This window comes from Heloderma suspectum, chromosome 1, assembly GCF_057233095.1.
Source record: "Heloderma suspectum isolate Gila_16-S chromosome 1, 16-S_ref, whole genome shotgun sequence".
Lineage (NCBI taxonomy): Eukaryota > Metazoa > Chordata > Lepidosauria > Squamata > Helodermatidae > Heloderma > Heloderma suspectum.
This window is the reverse complement of record NC_139458.1, coordinates 189,362,466-189,388,389: the sequence shown is the minus strand read 5'-3', so window position 1 is coordinate 189,388,389 and position 25,924 is coordinate 189,362,466. Positions and strand designations below refer to the sequence as shown.

At 44.7% G+C, this 25,924-nt stretch overlaps 2 protein-coding genes across 15 annotated transcripts in view; both read left to right on the top strand.

Moving 5' to 3' along the window:
- The first annotated feature begins 404 nt into the window (after window positions 1-404).
- On the top strand, window positions 405-6,263 carry ATP5MC3 (ATP synthase membrane subunit c locus 3). The gene is made up of 5 exons (XM_084813527.1): window positions 405-469; window positions 569-693; window positions 2,348-2,425; window positions 3,344-3,540; window positions 6,021-6,263. Exons 2-5 carry the CDS (start codon window positions 652-654, stop codon window positions 6,133-6,135), a joined length of 432 nt encoding a protein of 143 aa, XP_084669653.1. The 5' UTR covers window positions 405-469; window positions 569-651; the 3' UTR covers window positions 6,136-6,263.
- A 4,482-nt stretch (window positions 6,264-10,745) lies between these two features.
- The window catches only part of ATF2 (activating transcription factor 2), a 60,936-nt gene continuing 45,757 nt past the window's right edge, over window positions 10,746-25,924 (top strand). For 11 of the 14 annotated variants that reach the window (XR_014784785.1, XR_014784782.1, XR_014784788.1 and 8 more), the window contains exon 1: window positions 10,746-10,811. The gene's annotated coding sequence lies outside the window, so the exon portion shown is untranslated. Of the gene's footprint in view, window positions 10,812-16,246; window positions 16,540-25,017; window positions 25,175-25,924 lie in introns of those variants that run through there. The other 3 variants (XM_084813504.1, XM_084813416.1, XM_084813469.1) reach the window with 2 other exon arrangements.

The following is a 25,924-nucleotide window of genomic DNA, read 5'->3' as shown; positions in this document are numbered from 1 at the left end:
CACCGTGTATCAAAACAAATACGTCTGCCCGTTGCAAACTACGGGAGCTACTGAAGCCCCTTGTTGTATTCGTAGCTTGCATTGATTTCTGTGGGGCCACAGGTCCCGTTGCTCCCTGTGGGCATCCCTATCGTTCCCCGCTGGGGGCGTATCAACGGGGGCGCCCTATGTTCCCCCTCCACCCCACTTTCAATACCCCGACCCTCGCTCACCTCTCCCATGTTCTAGCAGCCAACCTGCCCTTGTGTCCCCCATCCCGATATTACCGATAAACCCGCTGCAAAGCGACCTTGGGAGCGGCCTCCCCCTCCACCCCGCTCGCTCTCTCTTTCGAGCTTCTCCTCTCCGCTCCTCCCAGCATCCGGGCGCTCCGAGTATAAAGCGCCGTCACTGCGCCTGCGCAGGGAGCTTGCAGTCCCTTCGACCTCTACAGCTGCGCCCGCTCAGCCGGAGGAGCCGCTGCCGCCGGGTAAGTGGTAGGCCGGGGCCCTCGCATCCGTCTCCATCGGCGGAGCGCAGCCCCCCGCCTGCTGCCGGGCCCCTACAGCTCTCCTTTCTCCCCCCTCAGCGAGCCAAAAGGCCCAGCCCCGGGATCCCCACGCAGCCCCTGCGCTCCACCGGCCGCCCACCCGCTCAGCCGCAGCCGCAACCATGTTCGCCTGTGTCAAGCTCGCCGCCGGCTCCCCCGCACTGGTGAGTTGCAAGCCTGGGTTGTTGCCGCGCAGCGGCTGCCTCCTCCCCGGCGTCCCCCTAGGTCGCTGCCCCTTCCTCCCTCCTGTGCCGCCTGCCCTTCCGCGCCTTCCTAGCGGTCACAGCCTCTTGCCCGCCCGCGCTCTCCTCCCCTTGCAAGGAGGCTCCAGGGTGGGGTGGCAGGCCTGGCAGCCCCCGCCACCCTTTCTGCTTGCGGTAGGTCATTCTCCGTCCTGCTGGTTTTGTTGGCTGCAGAAAGGCTCTTTTCTCCCCCCCGCCCCGCTTCCAACAAGCCGCTTCGCGACTCCAGCATTGCAAATAAATACAAAACCCGAAATGCGGTGGCATTCCTTGGAAAGCGTCTGAGTCGATTCTACGAGGGAAAGAGGTCGGTGTGGAAATCCGTGTGACCTTAGCGAGGAGGCGATCCAAGGGCAAGAGCAGGCCGCGGCGGGCCTGGCTTCCCCCCTCCCGCCCCGGGTCATTCATTCATTCGTTCATTCGTTCGGGCCTTCCCTACAATTTGTGCTGCTGACCGCCTAGACTGCTTGTCGGAAGTGACAGCTGAGCACTCTTTAGGGGGTGCTACACCTTCGGGGAGTTCTGCAAAGGTTTCTTCCGGTGGGGTTGCCCGTTGTCTTGAGTTGGTCGAATGAAATTGTGGTTGCCTAGTAGGCAACAAAGTGACACACTCTCAAAAAAAAGGAAATTATGCTGAGCTTGATAGGTCTGTCTTATGAGTAAACATGCTTAGGATTGGACTTTAGAACTGCTTTTGCAGACCTGTAGGGCTGGGAATAATCTGAAGGTCATCAAGCATAGCAGAAGTACGGTCCTCTGTATTCAGGTACACTCTAAGTCTAACAGCCCAAACCTGTAGCGTACCACAGGAGCAGTGAGCATTTTTCAGTGGCACCTGTCGAACAAAGTCAAGAGAACACAAATATGTGACAGGGTTGTTTGTTTGAAATGTCACAAAAGAGACCAGAAACGAGCGTTGTCAAAACTCTTTTCCCACTCTAACTTGGCTATGAAATCCTTGTCATGCAAGTAAAAATGTACCTGTATCTTTCCCAAGAGAGTTACCTAACCATTTAATATACATGTGCTATGTTTAAAACCTCACTGTATGTTCTAGTGCCTCACTTCTCACCATGGGGAAAAGAGAAACCAGTATTTAGCAGGAGATCCTTCCAGACTGTAACATGCTTATAGTTACAGCTACAAGATTAATCTCAACAAAAATATATTTTATTCCATATGGGAGCACTTGTTTCTGACTTATAGATGAGAAATGTTCTATTCAACTCAGATGAGCAGTGTTCTCTTCGACCTACGTGTACCAAAAGTGAATGTCAAACTTCAGGAGCAGTTGCATCTCAACGACTTTAGCTGTGGTCAGTGTACTTACTACCTAAAGATAAAAATGACAGCTCTTAAAGTGCTGAGGTTTCGCACCATTGATGGGGTTCAAGGAATGTATTTTCCTTTGTGAATGGAATCACTTTCCTGTAATTCTAAAGAGAACTAATTCTCTGTCAATCCAAAAGTCACAGTGTATGTCTGTTGTGTTTAAGGCTATGGTAGTTGAGCTGTGATATATCTTTGTTACTTTAATATTCTTCCTCTTCTCCCACTCCTTCCCCTGGCCTTTCAGATCCGTACTGGATCAAGAATCCTATACAGACCAATTTCTGCATCGGTGTTGTCTAGGCCGGAAGTCAGGACTGGAGAGGTACCTTAAACAATTCTGTAGCTTCCTAAACTATCTGGTGAGCCTGTGTGTTCTTGTCGTAGTAATCCTAACTCACAACAAACTATCAAGACATAGTTTTGGCAAAGGCGTGTTGCCTTATGTTTAGTGCCCACCTTCTATCTCCCCCCCCCCCCGTTCTGTCATACAACTTTGTGTAAACCTTACTTATTCTAGGCAACTTGTATTACAATGATTAACTTGAAAAGATGCAGATTTGCAACTAAGAAAGCATTATTCCATCCACTGCATCAATATTAATGTTCTGCTTTATTTCCCCAAGGACTGGAGCTCCTTACACTGGGTTCCCAGGTGGTCTTGTGGTCCTCCGGATGTTTTGGCCCAGCCAATATAGCCAATGGTGAGGGGTGATAAGAATTATAGGCCAAAACATCTGGAGGGCTGCAAGTTGGCCGCCCCTGGGGGACTGCATAGGGCCAGATACGTTTCTACGTTCCCCCTTATATGCCTTTAGACCATTCAGCACAAAAGCTATTCCTAGAAACCTCTTTCAGACTATATGACTACCCCTGGGTTGTAGATACTTAATGCATTGCATTATTGTATCTACAAAGGGAAGCATGAAGACTAGCATTCTCTTACTTGCTGCACCTGGGATTGCATCCTGCTGTTGATTAACCCAGATGGAAATAAGTTGTTATGGTTATTGGAATTATGATAGTGGCTGTTTTTAAACTTTTAAGATGGATTTTGGTTTGGGCACTTCCACAATTTCTTTAAGAAGAATAGAACATTTTCCAAATTCTCTTCAGACCTATACAAAGAACTATGACTTAAAGCTTCCCTTCCCTGCTGTAGAATGCTTGCAACTTTCATAGAACAAATCTCTAGCTGTTCTTACATTAAAACTAATCCTTGGGATTTCCTTGTTCTTTTTAGGACAACACGGCTTTCCTTACCGGGGCTCAGGACACTGGCAGTCACCTAGCACTAAGGGAGTTTCAAACTGGTGCTATCAACAGGGACATTGACACTGCTGCCAAATTTATTGGTGCTGGTGCTGCCACAGTAGGAGTGGCTGGTTCTGGTGCGGGTATTGGAACAGTCTTCGGGAGTCTAATCATTGGTTATGCCAGGTAATCTGTCCAGATCTTAATTTTCAGCATTATATGAATACGTGTTTGTTTCATTCTACTATACTAGGTGTTCAAGTAACTGTTATGGCACCATTGCAGATGTAGGATACTGTTTTCTCATCCTCACAGCACAGTAGCCTGGCCTTGGCTTTTGAAGCTAACAGGCTGGAAAGGCTGGAAATGACCATGCAGGGCTACAACAGCTCCACGTGCTTGTCCCAGACATTAGGGGAGAAAGCTTGGATTGTGTGGAGGAAGGAGGTGCTAATACAGTTTGCCTCTTAGCCATGTGCTTGTCCCAGACAGAGAGAGCAGTAAACAATACCTCTTAGGGATATAAAGGCCTTGGATCTTGCCTTAAAGCAGACGTGGACAAGCTGTAGGCCTCCAGATGTTTTGGCATAACTCCCATCATTGCTCATCACTGGTTTTGCTGGGTATCGCTGATAGGAGTTGTGAGACTCCAAACGGTTTAGCCTACAAGTTGCCCACCCCTGCCTTAAAGTAATTATTCATTCTATGTATGTATTTTCTTTAATATATTTCTGTACTACCATATATCTGAAGATTTCTAGGCAGCTTACAAAGTTAAAAACATCAAAGTAAAGCAATACAAGCATAAACGTGGCAGATTAAGTTGCTGTTAAGTCAGTTTAAGGTAATCAGGATCCAGTCAAAATGCCTGAACAAAAATGAACCGCCTGGCACCTCAAACATAACACAGTTGGCACCAGGCTAACCTCCTTAGGAACATATTCCACAATAGAGGCACCATGACAAAAAAGCCCTCTTGTTAAAACAAATCTTGCCTCTGAGAGGTGATAATTGGAGCAGGGCATCAGCCAATAATCTTACTATATGGGTGGTAACACTCCCTTGGATATTGAGATCCAGGTATTGGCACAGGTGAAACTAGCCATTTAAAAAATGTTTGCCTCATTGAGAGTCCTTAAGGGTGCAATCCTATGCATGCTGGCTAGGGAATGCTGGGAGTTGTAGGCTTTTCTCTGTCTAAACATGCATAGGATTGTGCCCTAAGTAAATGTTCACAATAGAAACTTGACCTGAAAGGAGAAGGCCCTTAAATTCTGAAACTGCTCTTCATGTCTATTTATAAATGAAAGTTCAGTTTGGGGGTATAGGATACATTGATTACATATTATAAGAATAATAAGTGTGCAACATGGGACACAATAAGACCGAGAGATGCACCTTCCATGGCCTCTCGTTTCACTCAAATCTAGTGATCCTCTCCCTGGATGCTGTTTCCTGCCTTCTGCTCTGCATCACTCCATCCTCCTCTTCCGGGTTCCCTAGAGATGGGGGTAAGAGTTCCTCAGTAGTCTCCCCACTCCCATCCCCCTCCAGCGCAAAAAAGGACTGGAAGTAGCTCATCTTCAAAAAGCCTACTGTGTCAAAGCAAGGTTTTGCAGCCTACAAAAAGTGACAGCAGATTGGACAGAAAGGCAGATGAGAGGCAGAGACGGTGAAAGTACAGTTCAGTAACTAGCTGGAGAAACAAAGACTCCCATCTTCCCTCCCATCGAAAACACTTCATCTTGCTTTGCCTTAAGGGTCTGACAGGTTTTGGGGGGCTTGGCAGGTGACAGCAGAGGTACCAGAGAAGAGGAAGAGCAGAATGAAAACCTAATGGAATAAGCTGCAGTTGGTCAGCAGGACTGTGGAAGCGAAACCATGATGTCATAATCCTGACAGCCAATAGGGTGTATGTCCAGTCTTGGCTGTTGCTAGGCAGCAAACTTTAAAGTACACTCTCTTAAACTATAACAGCTATAGTACTTCTTGTTCATTGAGCTAATAAGTGCATAACTGAATGCCGTTATGAGACTGATAGTGAAATCAGAGCTAGGAGAAATTCCCATCAAGAAGCATGATTGCTCTAACTAAACTGGTGTTGGGTTTCTCTTGGTCATGAATGCTAGCTTTGGAAAAGAATATGTTACAGTTATTTAGCACTAACAGAGGCAGCATGTGTTAGAAAAATTCCTTAGTTTTCCAACACAGGCTTCTTAAACAGCCTTCTGGATTGTACAGTATAAATGGGTTAACATCAGCAATTTTGGCCAGGGTTTGAGATTCAAGTTTTGATAGACGTTACTTCAGGAAACTGAGCAGAAACCACACAGGGCCACTTAAAATTTTGGTGGCTGTAGCTGTGTCCATCTGGAGAGGTGGTTGGAATCTCCAACCTCACAGTAAGGTTAGCTTACCACAATCACGTATTTTCCCAGAATTCTGAGTGGCTTGAGGGTGCTGGTAAAGCTGAGCTTTACAATGTGGTCTGAAACTTACCCTCTATTTCACATGCTTATAATTGTGGTCAAGGTTTAAGCAGTTGTCTAGAAGCACCTGGTTGCAATAATAGTCCTGCTCAGACCTGTGTAAATTATCACAGGTTGGTTGGTATTAACTTTCACCATATGTACAAAAATTATTCACATCTTGACATTTTATTTTAGAAATCCTTCTCTGAAGCAGCAGTTGTTCTCCTATGCTATTCTGGGATTTGCCCTGTCTGAAGCTATGGGTCTCTTCTGTCTGATGGTTGCTTTTTTGATCCTGTTTGCCATGTGAAGAGATCTGTTCATAACATTGGAATTAATGAACTACAGTGTGATTATGTGAACATCAGCTCGGGAAAATGTTTATCATGGAAATGTATGCTACTTTCCAAAGCAGCTTAATTAAAGATGGTAACGAGTTTACTGGCTGTGCCTTGTTTATTTGCTTGGCTTTTTCAAAGTCTGCCCAGAGACCAAAAGTCTGAGTTTTTCCATCAGAAGCTTATTTGAGGGAAATTGATAATAAAACTCAGTGGAATACTGTGTGGAACAGTATGATTTCAGCTATATCATGCATGGCTTAAATTGTGTTATCGAGCAAGTGAGACTAGCATCTACAATTGCAAGTAATACCTCTTGGTGGGTATTTGTCAGCTGTATTTATATCACCGACATTGTGGTGCTACTGCAATTAATAGCTTAGTTAAATCTGTAACTTTTTTAAAAAAATCTGTAATGGATCACTGCACATCTGTCTAAAATGACCTGAAATGCTGTAGGCAAGTAACAGAACATATCCTGGACAAATTTATTGGCCTACTTCTTTTATATGTATCCCAGAGTGTTTAAGGCACAGGTGGGCAACATTTCTGGCCCTGAAGACCACATGCAATGATGAGGGCTGTGCCCACATGAATACAGACCTAGATGATCCAAGCTGGTGGCCTTCAGTATATCTTAAAAGTATGGAATTTGCTACTACAACTGTGTGCTGTGTGAAGAAGTACTTCATTTTGTCCCTCCCGAATCCCTCATCATTCAGCTTCATTAGTTGACCCTGGGTTCCAGTATTTTGAGAGGCAGCAAAACTCTTCCCTATCCCCCTTTCCACACCATGAACAACTTTACATACCTATAATGATATAACTATCACTTTTCTACCACCACCACCTGCCCTTACTTGCCATTTTCCTAAGCTAAAAAAAAAACACAATCGTAACCTTTCCTCATAGAGACTTGCTTCAGACCCCTGATCGCTTCGGTTGCTTTTTTCTGTACCCTTTTCAGCTCTACAGTATCTTCTTTTGAGGTTCCGCAGCCGGAACTGTGCATGGTATTCCAAGTGAGATCACAGAGGTTATAATTTCTGGCATGACATTACTGTAGGGCCAGTTCACGTGTCACAATAAAGGGTTCCAGAAATTCCTGCCTTATCACGATTGTGCAAGCATGTTGGTGCACACCACCCAATTGCTCCCACTTAGCCCCTCTTCCCGCTGAGAGGGGCTAAACATACCATAGATAAGGTTGTGACAGAACCAGGGATTCTGGTTTCTCTCCCCAAACAAGCAAAGAGTTGTATACCACTTCTGGTTGCAGGAGGAGCCAAGTAGGAATGATTGGGCAGTGCACACGAGCATGCTGCTCAATCCTGATAACCCTGGTTTATATTTAAGTGTGAATTAGCCCATTGATGCAAATCCTGCATTATGGTGCAATCCTATACATATCTACCCGGATCAAGTTCAATCGGACTTACAGACAAATGTGTATAGGATAACAACCCAAGTCCCATCTTTGTACCAAGGGAGTTAGTGCAATTGGATAGGCAACTAGAAGAAGTACCTAGAAAATTGTGCATCTGTGTAATTAAAAACCAGTGTAAGCAACTGTCCCATGTATACTCCAAAGCTTAGATTTGGGATTGGAGGATGCAGTCTATGCAGGGATGTGAGGGTTGGTGATGGTGAGGGGATGGAATTCACGGCTCTAAGGGCACAATCCTATGCATGTTTGGGCAGAAAAAAGTCCTGCAACTCGCAGCATTCCCCAACCAGCATGGCTGGCTGGGGAACGCTGGGAGTTGCAGGACTTTTTTCTGCCAAAACATGCATAGGTTATGCCCTAAATTGATCCAGATTTGATTTAGCATGCTTTTTAATTTTTTTTTACTGGTTAACTCAAACATGCTATGTTAACTTTACATATTTTACATGACTATCTTAAAAGTATTTCCAGTAGTCAGAAGTAGTTAAATTGCAATATTTTGTTGGAGGGGAAATCAATCTTATGCCTACTTACATGGGAGTAAGCCCCACTAAACTCAATGGGACTTACTTCTGAGTAAATGTGATTTCACTCTGAAGATGGAATCACATATACTCAAAAGTAAGCCTCATTTGAACACAGTGGGATTTATTTTTGAGTAATCATACAGAGAACTGCACTATTAGTGTTTTAGAAGTTATGTTCTAACAAATGCAAGGCTTTACCTGGAAATTATTTGTACTGGAATATTAAGATTTTAGATCATGACAACTTAATAATGCACACTTCCATTACAATATTTAGATTTAGGGGGATGAAAGGACTGACAACTGTTAACATACTTTAGTATGCCCAAGAACTGTGTGCATAAATATACTTGACTTGTATTCTTCTCATTGTTACTGATTAATTTGATGAAATAATGCATTTCTAGAAATTGAAAGGTTTAAGTGGAAAAATACAGCAATGGGAAAAAATTTCAGCCTACATCTCTGATACTGTGCAGTGCAGAAGACAGTGGGATATGAGGTGCTACGCAGACTAGAAAGTGGGTGGGGAGCATTAATGGGATTTGTCCTGGGCACAAGAGAAGATGGAGAGGTGATTGGCAATATGCAAAGATACCTTACCTTGGAGTGTGTGTTTTAATCAAGTCATAGGTTTGCTAATTCAGTTGTAATGTATTGTTCTATTATAATGAAAGTGGTAGAAGGCAGATATTAAGTGTTGACGTTTAAAACTAATTTGTAAGGCAAGGATACTGCATGATATTTAACAGAACAGGTATGAGTGTGATAGAAAATATTACAGTACAATCCTATGCATGTTTATGTAGGTAAATGGATGTAGGAGTGCAGCCTTAATGCACCCATTCCTCTACAACTGGTACAATACAATCAGGTGGGCAACTTCTGGCCCTCCAGATGTTGGACTACAATTCCCATTGCTCCTCACCATTTGTTATACTGGCTAGATTTGACGGGAGTTGCATTCCAAGAATATATGGGGTGGGTAATTTATGGCCTTCCATGACTGGGCACTATACCCCTAAATACAAGCATGTTGAGGATATACATAAGGAAGAAAAGACGTTAGGTCTTGCTTCCTGTGAGCATCCCGAAGGTATCAAGTTGGCTCGTACTGGGAATAGAAGACTACTGGTCTAGGTGGAACTTAAAGGTGTACAAAATTATATATGGTGTGAAGAATGTGAATAGGGAGACATTTTTCTCCTCTCATAATACTAGAACCCAGGGTCATCCAATGAAGCTGATTGGTGGGAGATTCAGGACATACAAGGAAGTACTTCACACAGCGCATAGTTAAAGTATGGAATTTGCTACCACTATCAATGGCTACTCGTCTTGATAGCTATGTGCTGCCTCCAGCACCAGAGGCAGTAAGCTTATGTACACCAGTTGTTGGGGAATGGGGGGGTGCTGTTGCGCTCATGTCCTGCTTGTGGGTTCCTGGTCTACCGCTGGTTGGCCACTGGGTGAACAGAATGCCAGACTAGATGAACCTTTGGTCTGATCCAGCATGGCTCTTATGTTAACTTTGAGTCTTGGCCCAGCAGCACTCCTTCCATTCTTAAATGTGGGTGATCAAGTTTTGCCCTGGTCCCTGATCAGTTCCTTCATTCCATTTCTATACCACCCAACAGCCAAAGCTCTCTGGGCAGTTCACAAAAATTACAACCTCCAAATACAACATAATAAAAAGTTATATAACATCTTCAACATATACAATTTAAAAAACAATTTGAAACAGCAAAAAACACACACACCCAATTACCGTAAGATACTGGGAAATGATAAAACAACTGACATTAAAAGCCCCATCATATGCCATCCAATGCCTGGGTCTTAACGGTTCGAAAAGATGATCATGTTGGTGCCAGGCAGAAGTCTGTGGGGAGAGCATTCCACAATGGGGGGGGGGGCTGTCACTGAGAAGGCCCTCTCCTTGTTGCCATCCTCAGAACTTCCCTTGGAGGGACTCGGCGGCTGGCAATAGTGGCGAGGCCCACCGTCAACTATTGAGGTCCTGAGCCATGTACGGCGCTATACAGGTCAAGTTCAGCACCTTGAATTGGGCTCGAACACGTACAAGCAGCCAGTGCAAGTAGGCCAGAAGTGGTGCTATTTGCTCAGACCTTCTGCTCCATGCTTGCACAAGCGGTGGCTCCTAAAAGGTCTTCAAGGGCAGCCCCACGTAGGGCGCTTTGCAGTAATCTAACTTGAAGGTTTCCAAAGGATAGACTACTAAAGGCGATAAGCACTTGCGAGGCCTCTGATATGCTCTTTCATTCGCACGTACAAAGCAAGTACCTCTTCCCCCCTGCTCGAGGCTCCTCGCGCAGCCGCGAGGAAGGAGCGGGGGAAAGGAGGGGGAAGACTGGGCCGTTTCCGGCCACCCAGGCACAGGAGGGTCGTCAACGGCCCCGCCCTCGCGGAGTCCGCAACCACGTGTCATTTCGACTGGTCCGGCTGTTTTCCTCTCCCTCTTCCTCCTCTCTCTCTCCCCCCCGCCCGCAGCTCCATCTCACGTGACCGCATCTTCCCCTGACCCGAGGAGGGGCGGGGGGAGCGGGAAGCGAGCGAGAAAGAAAGAGATGTGTCAGTGAGTTCCCGCGAGATGTGACGGAAGCCTGTGGGGGACCCGGGCTTTAAAGTGCGGCTCCGCCGGCGGTCGTGAGGGGTGAGTGTGTGTTGCGTGCGCGTTTTCTCCGGCATGTAAACAGAGGAAGTCGGTGCCTCGCCTCGCCCTCCTCTCTGTGTGTAGCGGCTCGGGGTGTGGCTGCAGCCATACCCGGGCGTGGGCTCGGGTGGAAGTCGCCGGGCCCTGCCGGAGGATAGGTGGGGAGCCTGGGAGGCTGTAACATGGCGCCGTCGCCACTGCTCTGTGCAGAGCGGGGGGGCTTCTCTCTGCCCGTTGCCCGAAGAACGGCCCCAGGTCTTGGGAAGCCGGCCGCCGCCATCACCACCGCTGTAGGGAAGCGCGTCTCCGGCTTCTGCCAGCGCTCCACTCCCCCCTGCTTATACCTTGCCCTTGGACCAGACCACCCCTCAGTGGGAGAAAGGCTCCAGAAAGACAGCCCCCGACGTCCCCAGTGTCTTCTGGAAGGTTAAAGGAAAGGAGGGTTCATAACAGGGAAGCGCCTTGTCTTCTCTCAGAGCTTGTACTGCAGAAATAGGAATGCATACATATGGATATTACATTGCACATAGCATGTCTTGGGGGGCATCGTGGGTGCAGTGATCTGTTTTCGGGGGGTTGGACTCGATGGTATTATAGGCCCCTTCCAACCCTGCTGTTCTATGATTCTCTCTCCCCCTCCCCCAATAGAGAAGGGATTGGGGCTGAGAAATCTTCCCTGGTTACTCCTAGCAACTGCACACGTATTGAAGGGTGGGGGTAAAGGCAGGCGCAGCTTTCCTGACCCGTTTGATTCATGCTTACACCAGGTTTCCCTAACCTGTTGCCCTCCAGATGTTTTGGACTGCAACACCCAGCATTCCTGACCTTTGGCCATGTGGGCTGGGGATGGTGGGAGTTGAAGGCCAAAACATCTGGAGGGCACCAAGTTGAGGAAGGCTGACTTACACCTGCTTGTTCTACTTAGTGTAGATAGGCAGAAAGGGAAAGCACCGAGCCACTTGTTTTTACCAGCTTGCATTTTGTGATCCTGAAGCAAAGCAAAACAAAACCAACGTGGGTCTAGGGCCGAGCCCAAGTGTTTCTTTCCCTTTAGCTCCTGAGGGGCATCTGTGAAAAAAGTGCAGCAGAGACTGCACCTGGGATAGTTGCTGCTGTTCACCTGCTGCTGTTCTACCTCTAATTAAGACAATTCTTCAGTCTAGCACAAATCTTACATTTGCCCGCTGGTGTATCCTTCATCCAATCAACACTTCGGTTTTCTAATGGGTAGTATTAGTATTAGGAATGAGCATACTGTTTAGGTTAGAGGCAAGTTAATTCCTCATGGCCTAATAATAAAAGGTGGGGGGGGGGGAAGAGAACTCTTTCCTTTTCTTGATTATTTATCTGTAAGGTGTCTGTTTTAGTTATGCAAAGCTTGTTTAATTGATCATACTGCAATTGTGTGTAAAGTCTTACAAATTAGAGAGAATGAAACAAAGTATATTAAAGTTGACAGTGCAAGAATTGGTACAGTATGTTCTGCCACCTCATTGAGTTATCATGGCATTATTCACTCACTAGGTATAGAACATTTTCTTTAAGTTACCACTGTGATTTATTCATGTCAGAGGTGTGCTGTGTCCTTCATATAACCCCTGAGGACTCTCCTTGTGTACATTCTGGCTTTTCTTAACCTAACATTACCAAATCAAAATAACAAAAATGGAAGAAAGTATTCTTTTAAAGTGGTGGAGCTTGGTATGCTCTCTTAACAAGCAGAGTATTTGGCAAACTCTACATTATTTGTATGATTCTGGAGTACTGAAATACCTTTCTCCAGTTAAATTCTGTTGTCAGTTTTTCCATTAAGAGAAGTTTGATTTGGTTCTCATCTCCTTCCATTGACATATGGTGGCCACATGAATATGTGACTTGGCTATATTTTCAAAGCTATTTTCTTGGTAGCAATGTAATCCTACCATAACACCCCCCTCACACTCTGATTGTTTAGATACTATAAACAGCCTATCTTAAGGAGCGCCTCCAGCAACACCAGACAGGCTGCTTAACAAGATCAGCCTTGGGTGGCCTTCTCTCTGTCCCATCAGCCAGGAAAGCTAGACTGGTGAGGACGAGGGAGAGGGCCTTCTCTGTGGTGGCCTCCACTGTGTGGAACTCCCTCCCTAGGGAACCCCGCTATGCCCCCTCTTTAATGAGCTTCCGCCAGGCATTAAAAATGTGGTTGTTCAGGCAGGCATTTGGGGTGGGTTAGGGTATTTTTAGAAATATGATGTTTTTAATGTAGAATTTTATTGTTTTAAACTGTTTTTATTATTGTACATCACCCAGAGTGGCTGGGTGACCAGCCAGATGGGTGATTAATAAATTCAATAAATAAACAAATAAATAAATAAACAATATATTAAGTTCATTTTGCCACTATGGAATAAGCTAATAATTTCTGCTGGGTTGGTGAAGATGCCTTTTCTAGATACAGATAATCTTGTAACTGGTCAAATATTTGACAAGAGGTTAGATTCTTAAACTGGGGTTGTTGCTACAAAGTGGGTGGAGATGGGTGTGACGTTCCAGGAAGGCAGAAAATCCTGAGCCAAGCAGATACTAATGTGCATCTTAGATGAGGTTTGGCATTGCATTCACTCTGTCTCCAAGGCAGAGGTAAGACAGCTTATGTGAGGTGATGGAGAGGACGTGTTCCAGGCATCAACTGCTCTCATGCAACAGCAGGTTACATATGACACGATTAAAGGAAAGTCTCTGCTTGTACTCATATGTGGAACAAATGCTTGATGCTGGGCCAATGAGGTTGGTAAAAGACAGAGTAAGTTTAGGAAATGCTTGGTGCTGGGCCAATGGGATGATAAAAGAATAAGCTTAGAAGGGATGTCTGAGTTCAAAAAGTTTGAGAAACACTGCCAAAAACCAAGTAATTGGCAAGAAACTGCCAACCGGCAATTTTATTAAGCACAGACTAACATCTGAAGTATCTTGTGTAGCAGTTGTCAGAAAAGGGACTTGCTGTTTAATAGATACATTGGGTTCTATCCAGTCAAAGCTAAGCACTTTTAAATATTCTGGATTTTCTGTCATTGAAATTAATGGAATAAGGGAGCAATCCAAACTTCCTCAGGGAGGATGGCTGAAGGGCCATAGGACAATACTTTGCAGTGAAGGAGATCCAGCATTGGAGGCTTCACTGATTTGATGGTGGAAAGTTCTGCCGCTGTTGCTCTGCTGACAGAGATCAAGGGGGAAGTGTGTGCTGGGGGTAGATCAGGGGAGGGCTTAGATCCACTCTATCCAAAGCTCCCTCATTCCCCCACCACACATCCCAAAGTTGGGGGGAAACTATGGCAGTCCTGGAGATGGTGCAGTGAATTCCACCCCCACCCCCACCCCCACCCTCCAATAAAAGGCAATGGAAAGGAAATTTGATAAAGAAAAATGTGTGTGGGGGGAGAAAGCTCTTCTTCCCCTTCTGCCTGGCCGGTTCCTCTCTCTCTCTCTCCCCTCCCCCACCCAGCACTTTAGGATTAGTCTATAAGGGAGTAATCCTTTGGCCGCTAGTCAGCATAGGATATCTGGTTTTCCGGGAACCGACATCGGAGACCACGCTTCGAGGTCGGTTCCCAGAGATCTGACCTCCCTCCACTTCTGTGCTGCCTGCGAGGCAGCGCGGAAAAGCCTCATGCTCTGCGTTCTTAAGAGGAGCATGGAGCAGCCAAAATGGGGCATGCCAGGCGGGGAGGGCGGAAGTGCCTGTACAACATATCCAATGTGTCGTACAACAGCCTCCTCCCCTGTTTAGCCCTCCCACGGCTAGACAGCCGCAGTTGGCTGCCTAGCCGAAAGTGCAGGGCAGGAACAGCGTGGAGGGAATGATCCCCTCTGTGCTCCTCCTGCCCTGCATTGGATAGTCGGTCACCTCCGAGTTCAGAGGTGGCTGCCTATCTGCATAGGATTGCGCCCTAAATGTACTGAGCTGTGGCTAGATTGTGCCTACAGAGATTACTCAGAGTAACAAATACCTCCAGAAGTATGATTAACATGATATAAAATGGTTCCTATTAAATACAGGGCACCAGTGGCCTAGTTCAGACTGTGGGTGGGGGCTCGCAATATGCAGTACTCTTCTATACAAAAAAAAATTGCCTTCATATAGAAACTGTATCTTGAGAAGAAGCTAGCCTTTTTCTGACATTTAAACAGTATTTGTGCTAATCTACTGAGACCTTAAACCATATGATAGAGACCTTGTGTGTCAACAACTCAAATCAGTTGCACTGGCAAAAATGGTCTTTCTTGCCAGCATGAATGGTTTGGGGATCCAAGTTTATTCCATGTGAACAGGGACTTTGCTAAATATCCATGTAAACTGCTATACTAGAAGACCCTGGATAGTTGTGATCAATACTCGTGGTGGTCATTACTGTGCCTGTAGAAATTTCAGCACAGTGTTGGCATTAATAAACATTTTGACAGTCTGAAGACAATATTTTCAGATATCAAACTAAAAGGTTCTAAGATTTGCTTAATCTTGAAAAGAGTTTGATGAAAAATTCTATGTTAACCTACTGCATTTGTTTTCAAACTGTGTTCTAGGGAACCTGGAGTTTCTTAAAAGCTTATTTATTTATTTATTTATTTACTGCTCCATATCTAGAACAGATTTCGGAGCAGTAAACACAAAAGATAAAACAGCAGGAGCATAGAAAGATTAAAACAGCACGTTAAAATTACACTTGTTTAAAAACAATGCTAATAAAAACCATAACTGGTCAATTAAGAAATGCCTCCTGGAACAGTGCTGTTTTCAGGAGGCACCGAAAACAACGCAGTGTTGGTGCCTGCCTGACCTCCAGGGGCAGGGAATTCCAAAGAAAAGGGGCTGCCACGCTGAAGGCTCTTCTCCTGGTGGACTCCAGTCAGGCCATAGGTCCATGTGGAACCACCAGGAGCAAGCCCTCCAAGAAGAAGGCGCTCTCTCAAGTATACTGGTCCTGAGTTGTTTAGGGCTTTGTACACAAGTACTAAAACCTTAAAGTTGTACCAATAGCAAATAGGCAGCCAGTGCAGTTCCCTCAGCAAAGGAGTTACCTGTTGGAAAGGGGCAACTCCCGTCAACAGCCGAGCTGTTATTAGGCGGTTTTTGTGAGAAGATTGCTAATGGTGGAGAAGTTTCTCTGGAGGACGGCTTTCCTGTCACTACTACTAATCCATTTCCTTCAAAGCACAGCCCCAGAGGAATGCTAGATGAGTTTCAAGGTGTGTATTTAAATGTCTGGGCTCTAGAGCTCCTTTCCAAGGAAAGTCCATCTCACTTTCTAACGACATTCTGGAAATTGAGGAAGGCCTTCTTTTTTAGGAAGACCTTCAGTTGGTATATTTAACTTGTTGTTTCAGGGGCCTCCAACCAGAGGGCTCCAATTAAAATACATTCTGCAGCTATTATGTCTTTTCCTCCTTAACAGATTTTGTTTTTGTGGAAAGAAAAAAGATGGAAGAAGCCGTGGGAAAACACAGGAGGGTTACAAGTGGAAGACTATGTCTGGACCTCCAGTAAAATTCAGTGAATGAGGCAGGGTGATGGCATGATAAAAGGCTTGTCTGGAAGCACCCTTCTCCAGTTTCTACATTTAAATAGTTTCAATATTTTTATTATTGTGTGTTGTGTCTTTCAGCTGCTGTTTTTGTGTTTATGGAGGGATATTTTTAATTGTTACATTATTTATTTGTCAGCTTCCTAGAACTCTTTGGAGATAAGGTAGGATATAATGGTTTTGAGATAAATAAATATGGGGAAGAGGCTTACTGTGTACCCTGAAACACTAGTACCCAGAATCCTTCAGAAATGTACAGGGGGTCCTGGGTAGTCAAGTTGATGTGGAAAGCAGTGTCTAAAGGTAGAAAGTTTGAAATCCACTGACCTTCTCCAGTTTTCATAAGTACTCTTGGTCCAAAAGGAAAAACTTGTTCAGAGCGGCTTCCCTTAATCATTTCATGCCCATAGCAACATCTTGAGGAATGTTCTTGTTGAACTAAAAGTGCAAGAGTAAAGGTTTTGAATAGGAAATGTATCTTACTAGAAGTGAACATAAATGAGTTCTGTGTTGCTGAAAAAGGAATTTTACAGATATGGATTTTTTTTTCACTTTCAGAATACAGGGTCTGAATATTTTATAAACAGGCAAGACCCAGTTTTACCATTATTGTAGTGGAAAAGAATGATGGTGTTTAATTTTTCTACCTGTGAAGTTTAACCCATGCCCTGAGGATCCATGGGTTACTCCATATATATCTGGAACCTGTGCGATGTAGTGGCTTAGAATGTTGGAATCTGACAAGGAATTGAATCCACATTCATCTGTGAATCTTACTAGTTACCTAGACTGAGAGCGATTGACTTGGTCAAACCCCCAAGGTCAAGCCAGAGAGATAATTTCTTAACCAATTGAAGAGAAATAAGAGATTAGGAAAGAACTGCAAATTTTACACACACACACACACACACACACACATCAGTACTAGGACAATAAAATATTTTATAAAACATAACTAAAAATGCACAACAAAAGGTGCAGATAAATGTCAATTTGTAAAAAGAAATTGAACTAACTTCATAGTAATATACAAGGATTATAAAGACAGAAAACATCACAGCTCTGTTACAAATTTCAGTCTCAAATTACAAGGGCAATCTTAAATTTAACGTTGTTGCTTGCCGTACACGTTTTGACTGGATAGTCTTCAGTGACAGATTTACAAAACTTCAGCTTCAGCATGGATCCAAAAAATCCAGTATCCAAATTAGTCAGGATATATGCTTCTGGGGCGTACAGTAAAGAAATAATACTGATTTTACATCTTACTCATATTTCCCCATTATTTGCAGAAGTCCCATTAATTTTGCTTAAGTTTGCCATGTAGTTAGAGTGGATACTGTGAAATACTCCTCTGCTCAGACCCATAGTGTATGAATGAAAGTTCTAAATTCAAATGTTGAAGGTTATTTTAAGATTTTGAATATAAGGGGAAAGCCCAGAAATTAATCTAGTTCAATTTATTTTTTATAAATGCTTGCTGCTTCAACATTTGAATTGAAAATTTTCATTCAGACCCTTCTGGCCTGAGTAGAGAAGTATTTCACAGCATCCGGTCTAAGTATATGGTGAGCTTTATTTGAATCAAAGTTAATGGAACTTTTGCAAATAATGGGAACAGCAGACATTTGAAGTTTTGTAAATCTGTGATTGAAGAAGACTTATCTAGTCGAAACGTATTTGGCAAACAACAACATTAAATTCAACAGATTGCCCTTGCAATTTGAGATTGAAGTTTGTATCGGAGCTGTGATATGTTTTGTCTGACCTATAACCCTTGTACATTATGGAGAAGTTTGTTCAATTTCTATTTACCAATTGTCCTTTATCTGCACCTTTAGTTATGTTTTATACATTATTTTATTGTTCTAGTACTGATATTTGTGTGTAAAAATGTTAGTTTTTTCCTTATTTCTCTTTGGTCAAATCCCCCTCAGAACATGAGGATAAACAACATACATACTGTCCTGAATTCCTTGGAGGAAGGGTGGGATACAAATGTGATGGATGTTATAGCCCACTGCCATAGATTGGCTTTATCTGCTGCCATTCTAACAATTATTTGACCGTTGCAATTGAAGCCTGGCATCTGGGGTAGAGATGCAATTCTCTGCCCTTCATGCAACAAAACTGCTTTATTTATTCATTTTTTAAAAAACCAGTTGCAAAGAGACCGTTCGTGTTATTTGCTCCTCAGCCAATAAACAGCCACAGAATGCAAAGTTATCACCAGCCTCTACTCTGGAAAGACTCAGTTACAGAGGAAAGGAGAGTCTGCCCCAAAAGGTGGCTGTTGTGCTACTTCTTGAGACAGGGATAGTAGCCACTGCTGCCTTGAGGGGATTAATCGTTCACTTTTACTAGCTCTGGGATTTGTATTTGAAACTGTACTACTAGTACAGATTGGGCAGTAAAACTTCATTCACTTTTACTGAAGTGTAAAACACTTTTAAAAAATTCATGCTATTTTCGGAGAATGACAAAGTGATTGCAGTCACTGATTGTGCATTGGCAGAAAGGAATGCCTTTATCAGTTAGCATTTAGGGCACTTGATTGGCTATAATTGCATTTACATTGTTTCTCAACCTCTTAGTCCTTGAGTGTATGAAAAACATTTTAGGAAGTCTGCATTTAAATTTTGTTTTGGCCTGTGGGAATGACCCTGAAAAACTCATTATCTTTTACGTTTAGCTGCCCACCTGAAAATCCAAAATGTAATGCTGACCCTTTTTATCCTCACCCCATATCTCATGGAGGATGTCATCTGAATTAACAGATAGCATTCTGTTAATTGTACAGTGTTTTCCCTTCTATCATCTTTTCTGACCTTTCTACTTTTCTTCCTCCATATTGCTGCCATGCTTGTGGGGAGGGTGGTTGTTGTTCTCTATATGGCATGAGGAGGAGTCCAAAAGACTGGGTTGTTTCCTTGGCACTGCTCAGGAAGGTAGGGAACATATGATTGTGATTTTCCAAGTGCTGCTTCCTCTGGCTTTGCCCATATTCCTTCCCTACCTCACCCAGGGCAGTCATCTGACGAACTTCCTCTTCACTTTTCCTCTTAAAACACTTTTTTTCTGACCTCTCCTTAATTCTTTTTCTTACTATTTCTGGATCCCAGCCTTCCTTCTACCTTTCTATTTGTAAAAAAATAAAAATTTTCTGTCCTTACCTTCCAATCTCCATTCTGATGGCTCCGGTAGGGAAGGGAACAACACCATTAAAGAAGCCTGGATAGAAGACTACACACATTGGGGTCATCAAGGCTCCACGTGCACTCCAGCACACCTCCTCATGGAGCTCCCTGGCATCCTACACTCCCAACCACCAAGCTTCAGAGTCTCCTGGGCCTCACAATCACGACACCATATCTGAGCATGGTAGAAACCAGCACTAACAGCATGAGGAGGTGGCTATTTCCCCACGTTCCGAAGAGGCCATATCCGAAACTGACCCCCAACACACTGCTAAACAGCCTATCAACCAGGAAGTATTATTTCTGAGGCCTCCGACACCAAATCGGCCCCAGCGGAGGATACCACAGCTGACCCATGAGGTTTGGAGTTGGCGGGGGGAGATCAGAGCAATGCCAAAGACAGCAGCTGCCATTTTGTCCAGCTGGAATCTTCTTGCCAATTCCAGGTGGCGCCATCTTCTGCCTTTCAGGCCTACCCAGGTTTTCAGTAGCTGCAGATCACAAGGCCTAATCCTTTCTTCAGGTCAACACCCCCTCCTCCCTTCAGTGTGGATCAATTTATCCAAAAATTAGAACCATGGTAGTGAGTGAACTTACCGAATAAATTCTTGATAGGCATTTCCCAAGGAAGTCCAGAGCAGGTATTCCAATGAAGAGAGAATCATAGAATAGTAAGGTTGGAAGGGGCCTACAAGGCACCACTGTCCTTTCAGTCCTCACCTTCTTCCTCTCCACCCCGAGCTACATCTAAATCAAAGAGGGCTGAAAAAGGACAGCCCATTAAATGGAGAAAATTATCAGACTTGGCTCAAACTGAGCAACCTCCTAAGGAACATGTCTTTAACTTAGATTATTTATTCCCTCTACTCTCTATGCTGGCCACCCTAGGCCTCAACTCCCCTTTGCAGGAAGAACCTACTCGTTCCTCAGTAGCTGCCTCCAGAGGAGCATCAGTCTTTCCAGAAACCAAGGCAATTAAGAGGGAGGTTCCTTTGCCTTTGCTTTTCAAGAAACTAGTGAACTCTGAATGGGATACTCTGCTCCAAAATAGAAAGGGCATTGTTGTTGTTTATTCGCTTAGTCACTTCCGACTCTTCGTGACTTCATGGACCAGCCCACGTCAGAGCTTCCTGTCGGCCGTTGCCACCCCCAGCTCCCCCAAGGTCAAGTCTGTCACCTCCAGAATATCATCCATCCATCTTGCCCTTGGTCGGCCCCTCTTTCTTTTGCCTTCCACTTTCCCTAGCATCAGCATCTTCTCCAGGGTATCCTGTCTTCTCATGATGTGGCCAAAGTACTTCAGTTTTGCCTTTAATATCCTTCCCTCAAGTGAGCAGTCTGGCTTTATTTCCTGGAGTATGGACTGGTTTGATCTTCTTGCAGTCCAAGGCACTCTTAGAATTTTCCTCCAGCACCACAGTTCGAAAGCATCTGTCTTCCTTCGCTTAGCCTTCCTTATGGTCCAGCTCTCGCAGCCATAGTTTACCACAGGGAATACCATTGCTTTGACTATGCGGACCTTTGTTGTCAGTGTGATGTTTCTGCTCTTCACTATTTTATCAAGATTTGTCATTGCTGTCCTCCCAAGAAGTAAACGTCTTCTGATTTCCTGGCTGCAGTTAGCGCCTGCAGTAATCTTTGTGCCTAGAAAGACAAAGTCTGTCACTGCCTCCACATTTTCTCCCTCTATTTGCCAGTTATCCATCAAGCTGGTTGCCATAATCTTGGTTTTCTTTGAGGTTTAACTGCAAGCCAGCTTTTGCACTTTCTGTCAAGAGCTCCTTGGAGGTCTCTCTCTCTCTGTCTAAACCAGTAGCCAAGTCCAGACACAGACAAAGGAATTCCTTTCAAAGCTTTATTCTTCTTTTACAACTTAACAACTATAACAATTGCAACAAGATCTGAGCAGCACAGTACCTATGCCCTAAGTTGGAACAGTTGGTCCCCATTTGAAAGGGAATTACAGGCAGACCCCTGAACTTAAGGACTAGGGAGAGTCCCTCCCCTTTTCCCTTGGAGCCTCTGGGCGCAGCCGTTGTTTGCTCGCCAACCTGGCACTTTGCCTCCTTTCCGCGCCCTCCATCTGGCGCCGCTCTCTGAGTCTGCGTCGCGCATCCACCAAGTCTGCTATCTTTGCTTGGTCACTCCCTGGACTGCTAACTAAACTAGGAATGCTGGTGGGAGGAATCTCCGTCAGCTGTTGGTCCTGGGAAAGAGGAGCGTGCTCCTCTCCCAGGAGCGACTGCTCTTCCTCAGAATCAGAACTACTCTGGGATTCTATGGGCTCAGTGTCCACCCTGACACTTTCTTCTTTCACCTTCGTCATGAGGTTCCTCAGCTCCTCCTCGCTTTCAGCCATCAAAGTGGTATCATCTGCATATCTGAGATTGTTAATGTTTCTTGCAGCAATTTTAACTCCAGCCTTGGCTTCATCAAGCCCAGCATGTTGCATTATGTGTTCTGCGTACAGGTTGAATAGGTAGGGTGAGAGTATACAGCCCTGCCGTACTCCTTTCCCAATCTTAAACCAGTCCGTTCCATTGTCTGTTCTTACCGTTGCTACTTGGTCGTTATACAGATTCCTCAGGAGGCAGACAAGATGACTTGGTATCCCCATACCACCAAGAACTTGCCACAATTTGTTATGATCCACACAGTCAAAGGCTTTAGAAGAGTCAATAAAACAGAAATAGATGTTTTTCTGAAACTCCCTGGCTTTCTCCATTATCCAGCAGATATTGGCAATTTGGTCTCTAGTTCCTCTGCCTTTTCTAAACCCAGCTTGTACATCTGGCAATTCTCATTCCATGAATTGCTGGAGTCTACCTTGCAAGATCTTGAGCATTACCTTACTGGCATGTGAAATAAGTGCCACTGTTCGATAGTTTGAACGTTCTTTGGTGCTTCCCTTTTTAGGTATGGGGATATTGTGGATTTTTCCAATCCGTTGGCCATTCTTGTGTTTTCCAAATTTGCTGGCATATGGCATGCATCACCTTGACTTCATCATCTTGCAAGATTTTAAACAGTTCAGCTGGGATACTGTCATCTCCTGCTGCCTTGTTATTAGCAATGCTTCTTAAGGCCCATTCAACCTCACTCTTCAGGATGTCTGGCTCTAGCTCACTGACTACACCGTCAAATCTATCCCCGATATTATTATCCTTCCTATACAGATCTTCCGTATATTCTTGCCACCTTTTCTTGATCTCTTCTGCTTCTGTTAGGTCCTTGCCATCTTTGTTTTTGATCATACCCATTTTTGCCTGGAATTGACCTCCGATGTTTCTGATTTTCTGGAAGAGGTCTCTTGTCCTTCCTATTCTATTATCTTCTTCCACTTCCGCACATTGCTTGTTTAAAAATAATTCCTTATCTCTTCTGGCTAACCTCTGGAATTTTGCATTTAATTGGGCATATCTCCCCCTATCACTGTTGCCTTTTGCTTTCCTTCTTTCTTGGGCTGCTTCCAGTGTCTCAGCAGAGAGCCATCTTGCCTTCTTGGTTTTCTTATTCTTTGGGACTTTTTTGTTGCCGCATCCTGAACAATGTTGCGAACTCCTGTGCATAGTTCTTCCGGGACCCTATCTACTAAATCTAGTCCCTTAAATCTGTTCTTCACCTCCACTGCATATTCATGAGGAATATTAGTGAGCTCATATCTAACTGATCTGTGGGTCTTCCCTATTCTCTTTAGTCTCATTCTAAATTGTGCAATAAGAAGTTCGTGATCTGAAGTACAATCAGCTCCAGGTCTTGTTTTTACCGACTGCATAGATGTCCGCCACCTTTGGCTACAAAGGATGTAGTCAATCTGATTTCGGTGTTGACCGTCTGGTGAAGTCCATGTATAAAGTCGTCTCTTAGGTTGTTGGAAGAGAGTGTTTGTTATGCACAGTGAGTTGTCTTGGCAAAATTCTATCAGCCTATGTCCCGCTTCATTTTGTTCTCCCAGACCATGCTTGCTTGTAATTCCAGGTGTCGTTTGACTACCCACCTTAGCATTCCAGTCTCCTATAATGAAAATAACATATTTTTTTTGGCGTACTATCCAGTAGGTGCTGCAGATCTTCATAGAACTGATCTACTTCTGCTTCTTTAGCATCTGTGGTTGAGGCATATATTTGGATTACTGTGATGTTAAATGGCTTACCCTGAATTCGAATTGAGAATGGTAATGCCAGAAAGGGCATTAACATAGTGCAAAAATTGTATTCCCTTCCAAACCAAGCAGTGGAAAAATTTATAAGATACCCCAGTGACAGCTCTTTTATTGGGAGCCATTGCTCCCAAAAAAGGTGTACCCCAATCAAGGATCCAGTGAGTAACGCTCTGACTTCGTCCTTAAAAGCATTAATGAAGCCGCCTTGCAAGTCATCAGGGCATCCTCTACCTCCTCCCTCTTCGCCCATGCATCCATGCTCTGGGTGGAGGACTTGCTTAATCTGATTTGGACAGCAAAGCCCTGCATAGAGGGCCCCTTAAATTATATAAGATATTGGCCTTCATGGTGGACACCACCCAGGATGCTCTAGTCTACTCAGCCAGAACCATAGCGGGGCCCCTGGAGTTATATGTGGCTGAAACACTGGAATGCTAACACCTATTCCAGGGCTAATCTGGCCTCTGTCCCCTTCACAGGAGCTTGCTTGTTTGGCAAAGAGGCACTCAAAGGATAAGTGGAAACAAGAAGGCAATACCTTCATCCCAAAAAAGGGATGAGAAATCAGCCCTCCAGGTCCTATCCTTTTTGTCTCTCCAGAGGTCCTGGCAGGTCCAGAGACTTCAGGTCCTTTCAACCCTCCTGGTCTCAGTCCCGCTTCTCCCCAAACAGCCATCAGGGAACCAACCATCCCAACACCTCACAGGCATCCAAGTCCACCCACCAGAAGTTCTGATGGGAAACAACCCAGGTGGGCGGGAAGCTGCAGGAGTTCCCATGTGGAACATCTCATCCAAGCACAAATGGGTGCTCAGCTCAATCTGGGAAGGTTATCAAATTTTCCCACACCCCCAGAGACAGATTTTTCCCCTCCCCTGCCTTGAATCCTGTCACAAAGAAAGCCGTTATATCCCAAGCTATTCAGCACCATCTGGACATCACGGTAATAGAGCCAGTCTACCCCTAGAAATGTTCTCAGGTGTTTATTTTGTTTGTTATCCTGAAGGAAGATGAGTCATGGCAATCCATTCTAGATCTGAAATATGTCAACAAATTCAGAATGGAGACCCTCCTGGCTATACATCAAGTTGAATACTTAGCCTCAATAGACCTCATAGAGGTCTACCTTCATGTCCCTATTGCCCTGGCCCACAGGAGATTCCTTCAGTTCTCCCACCACAACAGGCATTTCCAATATCATGCTCTCCCATTCAGCCTGGCCTGAGGCCTGAGTGTCTTGTAAAAACTGAGGATATCACTGATAGCCTTTCTCTGTCTTCAAGGCATGCATCTATACCCCTACCTGGATGATCTCTTTCTGAGAGCTCCCTCTCTTTCCAAGGCAAAAAAAGGACCTTCACTCCACTTGAGCTTCTTTTTTATGCTGACCTGACTGCAGCTTCTCTTGCATGCCTCCAGAAGAATACAGTTCCAAGGAAGGTGGTGGCTGTTCAATTCTAGGTGCTCTTGGAAGGAATGGTTTATCTGGACCCATTTCAATCCTGGTGACTATAGTGATCCATGCTTGGGTAACGTCCCAGTTGGATTACTGCAGGAGTGGGCAACTGTTTGGCCTCCAAGGGCCATATGTGTGATGGGTGGGTGGTTGGAGACACACACACTTGCTCACTCCCCCCCCCCCCGCGCTCCATTTTAGTGTGCAGGGAGATTTAAACCTTCCCTGTGTGCTGAGATCTCATCATGCCTTTCCCCGCTGCCCAGCTGATTGGCATTAGGAATAGTTTTTTCCAGCACCAATCCGGGGGGGGGGGGGGGTTGTGCATGGGAAGTATAACGTTTCATTGAGTAGGAAGGTAAGCAGCAATGACTCTTTGTGTACTCGCCTCTCCATTTAAAAACTTTGGCAGGTTAGGTGTAGCATAATTATGATGGGGAGGGAGGCACATGCTGAGAGTCATCCTTGTGCACCATCCTTCCTATCATCATTACACTCCACAGAGCTTACTGCTCACCTGAGTGACAGAAGGAAATGTGGTACTTATAGCAGCTTGAGCTCCTGTGCGTACTGAATGGAAGACCACCTCAGGCTGCACATATGTGGTTTACTGTAATGCATGATATATGTATACATTAGACAGCATCAAAATGCTTTACTAAAGAGGGCAGAAAAGGTGATGATACTGCCTGCTCCATTTAGAGCTGTTTGTTTCATAGATGTTATATTCATCA

What these genes read in the sequence shown, in the direction of transcription:
- ATP5MC3 (XM_084813527.1), top strand. Translation starts at nt 652, where the DNA reads ATGTTCGCCTGTGTCAAGCTCGCCGCCGGCTCCCCCGCACTG. An exon ending in CCGCCGGCTCCCCCGCACTG is followed by an intron (nt 694 to 2,347) that starts GTGAGTTGCAAG and finishes CTGGCCTTTCAG; the next exon opens with ATCCGTACTGGATCAAGAAT. An exon ending in CTAATCATTGGTTATGCCAG is followed by an intron (nt 3,541 to 6,020) that starts GTAATCTGTCCA and finishes ATTTTATTTTAG; the next exon opens with AAATCCTTCTCTGAAGCAGC.